The 13,880-nt window shown below is 39.4% G+C and overlaps 1 protein-coding gene across 1 annotated transcript; it reads left to right on the top strand.

Annotated features, from left to right (window-relative positions):
- The first annotated feature begins 11,155 nt into the window (after window positions 1-11,155).
- Window positions 11,156-12,094, top strand: LOC132130503 (olfactory receptor 7C1-like). Its single transcript, XM_059542222.1, has one exon. It carries the CDS (start codon window positions 11,156-11,158, stop codon window positions 12,092-12,094), a length of 939 nt encoding a protein of 312 aa, XP_059398205.1.
- The last annotated feature ends 1,786 nt before the right edge of the window (window positions 12,095-13,880 follow it).

Here is a 13,880-nt window from a genome sequence, read left to right as displayed (position 1 = left end):
AACTGAGCCTGGTTTCTCCCAAGGTTTTTTTCTCCATTCTGTCACCGATGGAGTTTCGGTTCCTTGCTGCTGTCGCCTCTGGCTTGCTTAGTTGGGGACACTTCATCTACAGCGATATCGTTGACTTGATTGCAAATAAATGCACAGACACTATTTAACTGAACAGAGATGACATAACTGAATCCAATGATGAACTGCCTTTAACAATCATTTTTGCATTATTGACACTGTTTTCCTAATGAATGTTGTTCAGTTGCTTTGACGCAATGTATTTTGTTTAAAGCGCTATATAAATAAAGGTGACTTTGACTTTGACTGACCAAAGGTTCACGCAAACAAGGGGAGTCCGCCTTTAGTTACTATGCTGCCTGCAGTTGGAATAGCTTCCAGAAGAGGTCAGATGTGCTAAAACACTAGTCACATTTAAATCTAGACTCAAAACCCATCTGTTTAGCTGTGCATTTATTGAATGAGCACTGTGCTATGTCCGAACTGATTGCACTATATTTTCACTGTTTTTTTTAATGTAAAATCATTTTCTAACTGTTTTTAAATTCATTTTAAGTAAATGTTTTAATCATTTTAAAAGTTTTAAAATTGCTTGTTTTATTTTTGTTATTATTTCTTCTTCATGATTATTTTACTTTCTTATATGTAAACCACTTTGAATTACAATTGTGTACAAAATTTGCTATATAAATAAACTTGCCTTGCCTTAGATATTCATGTTTAGTATGTACGTGTTTGAATCTGTTAGCTTGAAACAGTCCTGACCATCAGTTATTTGTCAAATGTATCATATTCTTGTTATAGGAATCATGTCCAAAATTACACCTGCAAGAGCGGGAAAATTCGGACAACTTGCTTGATAAGATAACATATGATTTATGATACCCCGAGCAAAGAAAATATCTGATTGGTCAAGACAACATTTGAGGCGTGGCCAACAGGCCAGTTTAAATACTCAGGACACCATCAAATCTTTGCTTTGCTTAGCTTTGCTTCTTCTATTAGTCATGGCTGCTTTTAGGTGTTAATTATAAAAAATTATTTAAAGTTATTTAAAATTAATTAAGTTAATTAAAAAAACAGAGGTATTAATTATAGGACCTAAAAACTCTGCTTGTAATAACCTAGAACACTGTCTAAGACTTGATGGTTGCTCTGTCAATTCTTCGTCATCAGTTAGGAACCTAGGTGTGCTATTTGATCGCAATCTTTCCTTAGAAAGCCACATTTCTAGCATTTGTAAAACTGCATTTTCCCATCTCAAAAGTATATCTAAATTACGGCCTATGCTCTCAATGTCAAATGCAGAAATGTTAATCCATGCATTTATGACCTCAAGGTTAGATTATTGTAATGCTTTATTGGGTGGTTGTTCTGCACGCTTAGTAAACAAACTACAGCTAGTCCAAAATGCAGCAGCAAGAGTTCTTACTAGAACCAGGAAGTATGACCATATTAGCCCGGTCCTGTCAACACTGCACTGGCTCCCTATCAAGCATCGTATAGATTTTAAAATATTGCTTATTACTTATAAAGCCATGAATGGTTTAGCACCTCAGTATTTGAATGAGCTCCTTTTACATTATAATCCTCTACGTCCGCTACGTTCTCAAAACTCAGGCAATTTGATAATACCTAGAATATCAAAATCAACTGCGGGCGGCAGATCCTTTTCCTATTTGGCACCTAAACTCTGGAATAACCTACCTAACATTGTTCGGGAGGCAGACACACTCTTGCAGTTTAAATCTAGATTAAAGACCCATCTCTTTAACCTGGCATACACATAACATACTAATATGCTTTTATTATCCAAATCCGTTAAAGGATTTTTAGGCTGCATTAATTAGATAAACCGGAACCGGAAACACTTCCCATAACACCCTATGTACTTGCTACATCTTTAGAAGAATGGCATCTACGCTAATATTTATCTGTTTCTCTCTTGTTCCGAGGTCACCGTGGCCACCAGATCCAGTCTGTGTCCAGATCAGAGGGTCACTGCAGTCACCCGGATCCAGTACGTATCCAGACCAGATGGTGGATCAGCACCTAGAAAGGACCTCTACATCCCAGAAAGACAGCGGAGACCAGGACAACTAGAGCCCCAGATACAGATCCAGGTCAGAGGAGAACTGGCCCCCCAACTGAGCCTGGTTTCTTCATGCTTCCCTCTTCTGACCAGCTTTATGAAGATGTTGATTTCATTTTCCTGCAGGATTTGGCACCTGCCCCCACTGTAAAAAGCAGCAAACATTGATTAAATGACCATGGTGTTGGTGTGCTTGACTGGCCAGCAAACTCGGCAGACAAGAACCCCATAGAGAATCTTTAGGGTATTGTCAAGAGGAAAATGAGAAACAAGAGACCAAAAAAAAAGCAGATGAGCTGAAGACACTGGCAAATAAACCTGGGCTTCAAAACCACCTCAGCAGTGCCACAAATTGATCATCTCCATGCCAATCCGAATTAAGGCAGTACTTATAGCAAAAGGAGCCCCTATCAAGTATTGAGTACATGTACACTAAATTAATATACTTTCCAGATGCCCAACAATTCACTAATTTCTTTTTTTTATTGGTCTTATGAAGTTTTCTAATTAGTTTTAATTGGTGGGTTTTGTTAAATGTGAGCCAAAATCATCACAATTAAAAGAACCAAAGACTTAAACGACTTCAGTCTTTGTGCATTGAATTTATTTCATACATGAGTTTCACAATTTGAGTTGAATTACTGAAATAAATTAACTTTTCCATGACATTCTAATTTACTGAGATGCACCTGTATTTCAACCATTGTGATATAGAGATGTGGGGGCGTGATTGAATGAGGTGTTTTAGCTCGGTCTGGATCAGACTTCTCTTTTAAAGAAGTCTTTCTCTTTTTCTCTTTTGTGGGAGACTTTGAGTTTTGTAAATCTGCATATCTTATACTTGCACAAATAGCTATACACTAAAGAAAATAAAAAATAGAAATCACATCATATTACCCCATTAAATGAATTTTTATGCAGCAACAATTAGGATTAACAGAACTGGCAACACTTCCCATAATATCTAACAAACTTTAAACTTTTAAGAAGAATTACATAAATGCTTATATTAGTTGCTTATATACTGTCTCCCCCTTAATTCTAGGCTACAGTCAGGGCCGGCTCTAGGTTATTTGGTGCCCAAGGCGAGAGAGCCCCCCCCCCCCCCCCACATGCAACTTCACACAACAACTCTTTAAAAGCAACAACCTGAAGGATACAGTAGAAAACAATAGAGAAGCATTAAGATCTCGCCTCAAGGAAAAGCAGTTATAGTGTTTTCATTTTATTACGTGTTTTCATTTACCCCATCATTTAAAGCGCTAAAACCAGCTGTCAGATGTTTTCGTGCCACTCCCGGTTGCTGAGCAGCTGAGTTTGACAGCTGCCTGTCAGAGTGACTCAGTCGTTTTTTAGGATTGTAAATCTAGTAAAAAAAATTGACAAATACAAGCCGTGTGTGGACAGTGCACAGTAAAAGTGTACAGCGTGTGCGCAGCTTTCATAATACGATACATACATTTAATTAACTTTTTATTTTTAATTCTGCAATTTTGCGCCCCGTCCAGCAGATGGCGCCCCGGGTGGCCGCCTGTGTCGCCTGTAGGCAAAGCCGGCCCTGGTTACAGTAGTCAGCTGATCCAGTCTGTATACAGACCAGCAGTGGACCTGCACCCAAGAATGACCACAACACATTCCTGAATGTCAGCAAAGAAAATGTCAACTAGATGACAGAACACCTTGTGAAGACCTCATTGATGGCCCCAGCACAGATCCTCAGCAAAAACGGCAGCCTGGAATAATCACACCACATTCATTTGTTTGGCCAGAAGAGAACTGGTTTCCTGACTGAGGTTTGTTTTGATATGGTTTGGGTTCTTTGTTCTGTTTGCCTTTCTGTTTGCTTAGTTGAAGACACAGAATATTCAGCAAAATTATTGACTTGACTGCACTGACACCATTGGATACAAACTAAATTGACCTGAATTATGACATCCCTCTTTGCTACATATTTTTGTAATATACTGTAAATATAATTTACTTATTTTGTGCTTTAAAAAGTGTGTTTATGTTTATATTGTAGTGTATTTGTTCATTGTTAATGTATGTTTATATTAAAATATTTCATAATTTTATAATTAAAACCTTCAATCTTTTTTAAAGGTGTAAATTGTTACACCGCTGAAATACATTTAGTTTACATTCAGTTTTTTTTCAAATAATATTATAGACAAGAAAAGAAAAGAAAAGAAAAGCAAAGAAAAGAAAAGAAAAGGTAAGTGCTAGTGTTAGTTGGTTAAGTAGTGGCGAAAAAAATATGAGTCTTTAGATGTTTTTTGAAAATCAGTAAAGACTCAGCTGTTCGAATTGAGATTGGGAGGTCATTCCACAAACTGGGCACAGTCCAGGGAAAGGTCTGTGAGAGTGATTTTGAACTTTGGCACCACAAGGCGTCGTTCACTTGCCAAGCTCAAACTTCTGGAGGGCACATAAGATTGAACTAGTGAGTTTAGGTATGTTGGTGCCGTGCCAGTGGTCGTCTTGTAGGCAAGCAAATTTGATGCGAGCAGGCTACTTGTAGCCAGTGTAACCTGATGAGGAGAGGAGTAGCATGAGCTTTTTTATGGCTCATTGAAGACCACCCTCGCTGCTGCTTTCTGGACCAGTTGCAGAGGCTTGATAGTAAATGCAGTAAGGCTGCCAGGAGAGCATTACAATGTCCAGCCTTCTAGGCTGTCATAGAAGGAGTTATGGTTGATGAACCCAGCTGTATAGAGAAGTTGTGATGAAACGATGGGTTAGCTGGAACCAACAGCAGTTCTGTCTTAGTAAGGTTGAGCTGAAGGTGATGGTCATTCATCCAGCTAGAAATGTCAATCACACAGGCTAAAATGCGAGTAACTACCATTGGGTCATCTGGTTGGAATGAGAAGTAGAGTTGAGTGTCATCAGTGTAGCAGTGATAAGAAAAGCCATGCTTCTGAATGACAGATCTTAATGACGTCATGTAGATGGAGAAGAGAAGTGGTCCAAGTACTGAGCCTTGAGGAACCCCAGTAGCAAGTCAAGTCAAGTCACCTTTATTTATACAGCGCTTTAAACAAAATACATTGCGTCAAAGCAACTGAACAACATTCATTAGGAAAACAGTGTGTCAATAATGCTAAATGATAGTTAAAGGCAGTTCATCATTGAATTCAGGGATGTCATCTCTGTTCAGTGAAATAGTGTCTGTGCATTTATTTGCAATCAAGTCAACGATATCGCTGTAGATGAAGTGACCCCAACTAAGCAAGCCAGAGGCGACAGTGACAAGGAACCGAAACTCCATCAGTGACAGAATGGAGAAAAAAACCTTGGGAGAAACCAGGCTCAGTTGGGGGGCCAGTTCTCCTCTGACCAGACGAAACCAGTAGTTCAATTCCAGGCTGCAAGTTGTTGTGACTTAGGAACTTCATCCCTCCAAGACACCCTGAAGGATCTATCAGAGAGGTAGGACTTAAACCACAGGAGTGTGGTTCCAGAAATGCCCATCTTTCTGAGGGTGGACAGGAGAATCTGGTGATTTAACGGTGTCAAAAGCAGCAGACAGGTCCAGCAAAATGAGTACTGAGGATTTTGAAGATGCTCTTGCCAGTCACTGGGCTTTCGTAACTGAGAGCAGGGCAGTCTTAGTTGAGTGGCCGCTTTTGAAGCCAGATTAGGTGCCGTCTAAGAGGCTGTTCTGTACAAGGAACATAGAGAGCTGGTTGAACACAACTCGCTCAAGTTGTCTTTGCAATGAATGGAAGAAGAGATACCAGTCTGTAGTTTTCTAGAAGTGCTGGATTTAGAGATGGTTTCTTAAGCAGTGGGCTTACCTGAGTAAGATGGTCGAGGAAGCAATTGCAAGTGGATAATAGTTTAATGAAAAGATACACAATTAAACTGTAGTAATCAGCAGGGACAACGGGATGGAGAGAGATGAAGTCCAGGTGTCTAGGAAGTAGTGGTGAGATGAGGCAGCAGGAGAGCGTGACACAGGAACTGAGATGAGCAAACCAATGTTGAGAGGAGTGGATGGGGTTCCAGAGCCTTTAGGATCCAGCGTGGAGAAGAACAGGCATGTAACATGAGATTCAAACAACAATCTGACAAACACAAGATGAAAGACAGGGCAATAAATAGGGAGCAGGTGATGAGTGGCAGCTGTGACTGTTGAACAATTAATGGAGACGCCCACATGAAATTATCAGTGCTGACGAGAGACAAACAAAACTGTGGCGAGGTCAAGGCCTCCGCATTCAGCTATGCCAGGGCCACTGTCCACAATCCCCACTCCCCACTCATATGGCAAGCCATATATATATTAAACCATCCTCTTCTCCAGAGCTCCCTCCATTGCCAGCCCACAGGTTATATATCATGGACATGGCATTACCCCCAGGTTTCTCAGCACCCATCCTCTCCCCAGATTCCACTCTAGGGCACTTCGCTGAACCTCCTTCATCTCCCAAGTCTCCTTTGCCTCTGCTGGTTCCATCCAGCCCTTCTTCTTCTCCTGAGCACCCCGAGTTAAGCCCACAGTGGGTTCCTGTTCCCGAGTTCAGCCCACGGTGGGTTCCCGATTCCCAGTTAAGCCCAGGATGGGCTCCCGATCCCCAGTTAAGCCCAGGATGGGCTCCGGATCTCCTGTTATGCCCAGAAGAGGTTCCCGATCTCCTGTTATGACCAGAAGAGGCTCCTGTTCCTGAGTTAAGCCCAGAAGAGGCTCCCAATCCCCAATTAAGCCTAGGATGGGCTCCTGATCCCAAGTTAAGCCCAGGATGGGCTCCCAATCTCCTGTTAAGCCCAAAAGAGGCTCCTGTTCCTGGGTTAAGCACAGGGAGGGCTCCTGATACACCATCAAGCCCAGGGAGAGGCCCCTAAACCTCAGTTAGCTCCAGAGATGTATAGTAGCGAAGTAGAACTACTTCACTACTGTACTTAAGTACTAAAAGACGGTATCTGTACTTTACTAGAGTATTATTTTTTTCTCCTACTTCCACTTTTACTTCAGTACATATTTTCGATGAGTTTAATACTTTTACTCTGATATTTTTTTTTATGTGTTGCATCGTTACTCGTTACAATTATAAAAATGTTACGAATCATTCCATTACAAACAGAACTGTAGATGGCAGGTTTGATGAAGCAAATCTGGCACATCATTGAGCGAATCAAGCGATTAAGAAGACTGCGCGTGCTGACTGAACTGCTGTGAGGAGAGAGATGAACACCGAGCCGAGTCAGATAATGACTCGTTCACGAGTCAAGAACCGGTTGCATCGGTTTTCGGATCACCAGTAGTTCTTTCTGACAGTTCGATTTAATAAACCAGTTGAAGAAAACAGTTCACCGGTTCTTTTGCGCTCGACGTAATGGCGTCACTGGCGTTGACTGCAAGCCTTCGGTTTACCTGGGCTCATAACATTAGCACAGAATCAGTTCAGAATGAATCACCAAAAGAATCAGTTCGGTCCAGACGCTCTGTGTGTCGGTTTGCTTTCACGCTGAATCACACATGCGCAGTATCATCAGCTCCTCTGTTCTCGAATCGGACACGTCTGACAGAAACGGTTCTTGACCACTGATATAAGTTATATATATAGATCAGTGTTCTTGACTCGTGAACGAGTCAGTCTGTTGTTCGTTATCTGGCTCAGCTCGGTGTTCATCTTCAGTTCTCTCTTCACATCAGTTCAGTCAGTGTACAGTCGTGGCCAAAAGTTTTGAGAATTACATAAATATTGGAAATTGGAAAAGTTGCTGCTTAAGTTTTTATAATAGCAATTTGCATATACTCCAGAATGTTATGAAGAGTGATCAGATGAATTGCATAGTCCTTCTTTGCCATGAAAATGAACTTAATCCCAAAAAAACCTTTCCACTGCATTTAATTGCTGTCACTAAAGGACCTGCTGAGATCATTTCAGTAATCGTCTTGTTAACTCAGGTGAGAATGTTGACGAGCACAAGACTGGAGATCATTATGTCAGGCTGATTGGGTTAGAATGGCAGACTTGACATGTTAAAAGGAGGGTGATGCTTGAAATCATTGTTCTTCCATTGTTAACCATGGTGACCTGCAAAGAAATGTGTGCAGCCATCATTGTGTTGCATAAAAATGACTTCACAGGCAAGGATATTGTGGCTACTAAGATTGCACCTAAATCAACAATTGATAGGATCATCAAGAACTTCAAGGAAAGAGGTTCAATTCTTGTAAAGAAGGCTTCAGGGCGTCCAAGAAAGTCCAGCAAGCGCCAGGATAGTCTCCTAAAGAGGATTCAGCTGCGGGAATCGGAGTGCCACCAGTGCAGAGCTTGCTCAGGAATGGCAGCAGGCAGGTGTGAGCGCATCTGCACGCAAAGTGAGGCGAAGACTTTTTGAAGATGGCCTGGTGTCAAGAAGGGCAGCAAAGAAGCCTCTTCTCTCCAAAAAAAAACATCAGGGACAGATTGATCTTCTGCAGAAAGTATAGTGAATGGACTGCTGAGGACTGGGGCAAAGTCATATTCTCCGATGAAGCCCCTTTCCGATTGTTTGGGGCATCTGGAAAAAGGCTTGTCCAGAGAAGAAAAGGTGATTGCTACCATCAGTCCTGTGTCATGCCAACAGTAAAGCATCCTGACACCATTCATGTGTGGGGTTGCTTCTCATCCAAGGGAGTGGGCTCACTCACAATTCTGCCCAAAAACACAGCCATGAATAAAGAATGGTACCAAAACACCCTCCAACAGCAACTTCTTCCAACAATCCAACAACAGTTTGGTGAAGAACAATGCATTTTCCAGCACGATGGAGCACCGTGCCATAAGGCAAAAGTGATAATTAAGCGGCTCGGGGACCAGAATGTTGAAATTTTGGGTCCATGGCCTGGAAACTCCCCAGATCTTAATCCCATTGAGAACTTGTGGTCAATCCTCAAGAGGCAGGTGGACAAACAAAAACCCACTAATTCTGACAAACTCTAAGAAGTGATTATGAAAGAATGGGTTGCTATCAGTCAGGATTTGGCCCAGAAGTTGATTGAGAGCATGCCCAGTCGAATTGCAGAGGTCCTGAAAAAGAAGGGCCAACACTGCAAATACTGACTCTTTGCATAAATGTCATGTAATTGTCGATAAAAGCCTTTGAAACGTATGGAGTGCTTGTAATTATATTTCAGTACATCACAGAAACAACTGAAACAAAGATCTAAAAGCAGTTTAGCAGCAAACTTTTGTAAAACTAATATTTATGTAATTCTCAAAACTTTTGGCCACGACTGTACTGTTTGAGTAAATGAATTACTCCAGGATATTGGTTTGTTTTAACTCAGAGGGAGTGTCAGCCACATTAAACAAGTTAACAGCTTAAGTCATTTGTGGATCAATGCGTATTGGAGACGCGAACCGTTTAAAACGATTCAGTTCGATTTGGTGAACTGGTTTAAAAAGATCCGGTTACATTGAATGATTCGTTCGCGAACCGGATATGACAAACTGCTTTGTTTTGAACTGTCTTACAACAGACACGGAAGAGAAGACAATGCTGAATAAAGTCGTAGATTTTGCTATTTTTGGACCAAAATGTATTTTCGATGGTTCAAAAAATTCTAACTGACCCTCTGATGTCACATGGACTACTTTGATAATGTTTTTCTTACCTTTCTGGACATGGACAGTATACCATACACACAATGGAGGGACTGAGAGCTCTCGGACTAAATCTAAAATATCTTAAACTGTGTTCCAAAAATAAACAGAGGTCTTACGGGTTTGAAACAACATGAGTGTAAGTTATTAATGACATAATTTTGCAAATTGGGCGAACTAACCCTTTAATCTGTTTTTTGTTTACAAAAAGTTGCAGTCAAAGGAATTGTGATTGTCCTTTAGGTTATTAATTTGAAATAGTAAAAACAGTATGTTCAAACTTTTGACTACTTTCTTTAATAACTACATAACACAATACTTGTACTTTTACTTTCAGTACTCGAGTAGTACATTTTCAAAAAGGCTACTTGCAATACTTAAGTACAAAAAATGTTGAATACTTTAGTACTTCTACTTAAGTGTGGTGCTTAAAGAGCACTTCAACTTCTACTCAAGTCATTTTTTTGATAGAGCACTTGTACTTTTACTCAAGTCTGGGTCTCTAGTACTTTATACATCTCTGGTTAGCTCCAGTGTCAGCTCCAGCCCAAGAGCTCGCTCCAGTGTTGGCTCCAGCCCCAGAGCTTGCTCCTGTGTCTGCTTCAGGCCCCGAGTTTAAGGGTTTGCAGTAGGGATCCAGCCACGAGGCTGCTCCGCCATGGGCCCCAGAGTCTATCAGATCCGCAATGGGCCCCCGAGTCTCCAGATCTGCCATGGCCGCCCGATTCTCTAGATCCGGTATGGTCATCCAAGCTTCCTACTTCGCCATGGAGGCCTTCGGGGAGGGGGGAGTAATGTCACAGTTATGGACTTCTGTTCTCCATGTGGTACCCTCTCTCCATTGACACGTACTGTCTCACAACCCTAAGCATTATAAAAAATATTTTCAAACATTAATTAAAAATATTACATTTTTGCCATTGTTTGGGGAGGAAAAAAATATAGGTGGGTTCTTTTAATTAGCAACACCAGCCATATTCATCGAAGTAGTTTACCATACTAATTTAACCAATGTAACCAACCAAACCCACCAATCACAGCAGAAAGAGTTGTATATACATTTTCACTCTTGGGGTATGATGACAAATCACACATCAAACGGCCAAGACATATAAACACAGAGTCAAGCATGATGTTCTCTTGAACCTGATGATAACTAAATAGCACGGAAAGAGGTTGCAACAGCTGCTGCATCTATAAATATCTTCTAGTCATCTACTTTGGTAAGCTAAGAATATTTCTAAACTAAATACAATTTGTATTATAAACCTGCATATTACTATTTATTACTATACTTTAAGTTAATATGGATGAGAAAAGTATTAGCATTTGCCAAAGAACTGACAACTAGTTGAAGACAGCATTCTTAAAAATAAATAAATAATAATAATAATAATAATAATAAAAATATTCCTGTTGTCACTCTATGTTTCTCTAGCTTTTGTTTTGGTCACAGATGGACAACCAGACATTCAGATACAGCATACTCTTAGTGGAAGGACTGAATATTACAACTCAATCCAGCTATTTCGCATTTGTCATCCTTTTGATGGCTTACATATTTATAATGGTATCTAACCTTTGGATTTTGATTCAGATCTCCGCAGAAAAAGGCTTACACCAGCCCATGTACATTATTTACTGCAACTTGCCACTCAAAGATGTTATAGGAACAACTGTTATTGTGCCTCGTTTGTTGAGGGATCTTGTAACAAACCCATCTGAACGCTACATCACATATGTGGAGTGTGTTTTTCAAGCTTTTTTTATACATATGAATGGGACTGCATGCCACACTATTCTAATGATTATGGCCTTCGACAGATATGTGGCCATATGCAATCCACTGCGTTACACTGCTGTGATGAGCAATAATTTGGTGGTTAAATTGTCAGCTGGAGCTTGGGGTACTGCATTAGTGATGGTGGGAATTTTGATCAGCCTCAGTGTGCGCCTGTCTCACTGCAGATCTGTGATTCAAAACCACATTTGCGATAATGCTTCACTATTTAAACTTTCTTGTGAAAATACAGTGATAAATAATGTATATGGATTAACTTTTACTGTAGTTTTATTAGTCTCTTCAATGGGAAGTGTAGTATTAACTTATCTCAGAATTGCAATTGTATGCTTAACCAGCAAGAACAAAGCAACAAACAAAAAAGCAATAAAAACATGCTGCACTCACTTGACACTTTACTCAGTTATGTTAGTCTCTGGATTTGTAGCAATTTTTCTCCACCGTTTTTCTGAATACTCTGACAATAGAAGAATAGCAAGTATAGTTTTCAGTGTTGTGCCACCAGGATTGAATCCCATAATATATGGTTTACAAGTCAAGGAAATAAGACAGAATTTGTTCAAGTTTTTAAAAAATAAAGTTAATTTTATGTGATTTTTGATTACATATTCATGAACAAAGAGATTTTTGTTGCAATTGGTGACTTTTGATAGTAAAAAAAACCATTCTGTTAACATTGCTTATGTTTATCTGCTTGTGTAAAATTAATACCACTGAGAGAAGGTTCAATATAGTTCAATATAATAATATAGCGAATATTATTCATATAGGGCAAAAAGCTTCATTAGCAAGTAGAAACTAATCCAAGGCTACTTAGACTGTATACATTTTATTAAACACATATTTACAGCTAAGTTGTTATTTGCAGTATCTCAATGAAGAGTTTGAGGTATATTTAAAAAGCTAGTAAAGTAGAAAAACAACAAAAAACAGTACTGTAAAGCAAACAACAAATGTAGTTTAAGCTTTTCTATCTCTGCTACGTACATAGGGAACAAGAAAGGTGTGAGTAATTCAGTAACATGCAATCTTTTAGTTCAGTTTCTACACCATACTGCTAAAGAATGTATTAATTTATGATATAATCACAGTAATGACATAAGCAGCAACATTGCATTTTAAATGGGAAATATATGACAATCTACTTTTCTCTTACATTGTGAAACATAATTTGTGTGAATAACCTAAAACATAATTGGTATATGGTATATCAGCTCACATCTTTGCGATAAAAGTAATGGAACTGTGAAACATTGTATGTGTAATAACTATAATTGTAACTTCTGAACAGGAATTTAAATGAGGAATTAAAAGTTTAACCCTACAAATCTTTCAGTCAAACAAATTAATTAAATTAGATGACCACAGGCTTGGGAAGATTGTCAGGAAAAGACTTGGAAGAGCTTCACAAGGAGTGGACTGAACTTCAACTTCAACTTCAATTTATTTGTATAGCACATTTATACACAACTTCGTTGCCCAAAGTGCTTCACATTGTAAAATAAAAACAAAGTAGACATTACAAAATTTAAAATACAGAATTAAACAAGAACTAGTTAAAAAGCCAAGCTAAACAGATAAGTCTTCAGCTGAAACCTAAAGACCTCCACTGATGAAGCTTGTTGAATATAAAGAGGGAGATTGTTCCACAGTTTTGGGCCTGCTACTGAGAAAGCACGATCCCCTTTTGACTTCTTCTTGGACTGAGGAGTAACTAGCAACAGTTGATTTGACGATCTTAAAGACCTAACTGAAATGTAGGGCTCTATAAGACTGGAAATATAGTTTGGAGACAAATTATGTAAAGCTTTAAAAACAACCAGTAAAATCTTGAAATCAATCCTAAACTTGACTGGTAACCAGTGAAGAGAACGCAGAACCGGAGTGATGTGCTCTCTTTTTTTGATGCCCGTCAGAAGTCTAGCTGCAGCATTCTGTACAAGCTGCAGATGTGAAAGTTGTCGGTGGCTGATCCCTACATAGAGGGAGTTACAGTAGTCCAGTCGCGAAGAAATAAATGCATGAACAACGGTCTCCAAATCATTAAAACTAAGAAAAGGTTTAAGCTTAGCAATAATTTTAAGATGATAAAAACTACTTCTTACAACTGAATTAATCTGTTTATCAAAGCTAAGCGATGAGTCAATAATGACCCCAAGATTTCTCATATTGTCCTTCACAGTCATCTCCAAAGGAGCAAGAATACTGACTACGCACTCTTTAAAATGTGATGGCCCAAATATTATGATTTCAGATTTTCTTTCATTAAGCTGAAGAAAATTATTAGAGAGCCAAATTTTAATTTCATTCAGACAGAGTAACAAAGATTGCAAAGACTGTTCATCTCCAACTTTAAGGGGAAAATAAATCTGTGTGTCAT

The sequence above is a fragment of the Carassius carassius genome, chromosome 47 (genome assembly GCF_963082965.1).
Source record: "Carassius carassius chromosome 47, fCarCar2.1, whole genome shotgun sequence".
Classification (NCBI taxonomy): Eukaryota; Metazoa; Chordata; class Actinopteri; order Cypriniformes; family Cyprinidae; genus Carassius; species Carassius carassius.
The sequence above is the reverse complement of the archived record's forward strand: the minus strand, read 5'-3'. Positions and strand labels throughout refer to the sequence as shown.

What these genes read in the sequence shown, in the direction of transcription:
- LOC132130503 (XM_059542222.1), top strand. Translation starts at nt 11,156, where the DNA reads ATGGACAACCAGACATTCAGATACAGCATACTCTTAGTGGAAGGACTG.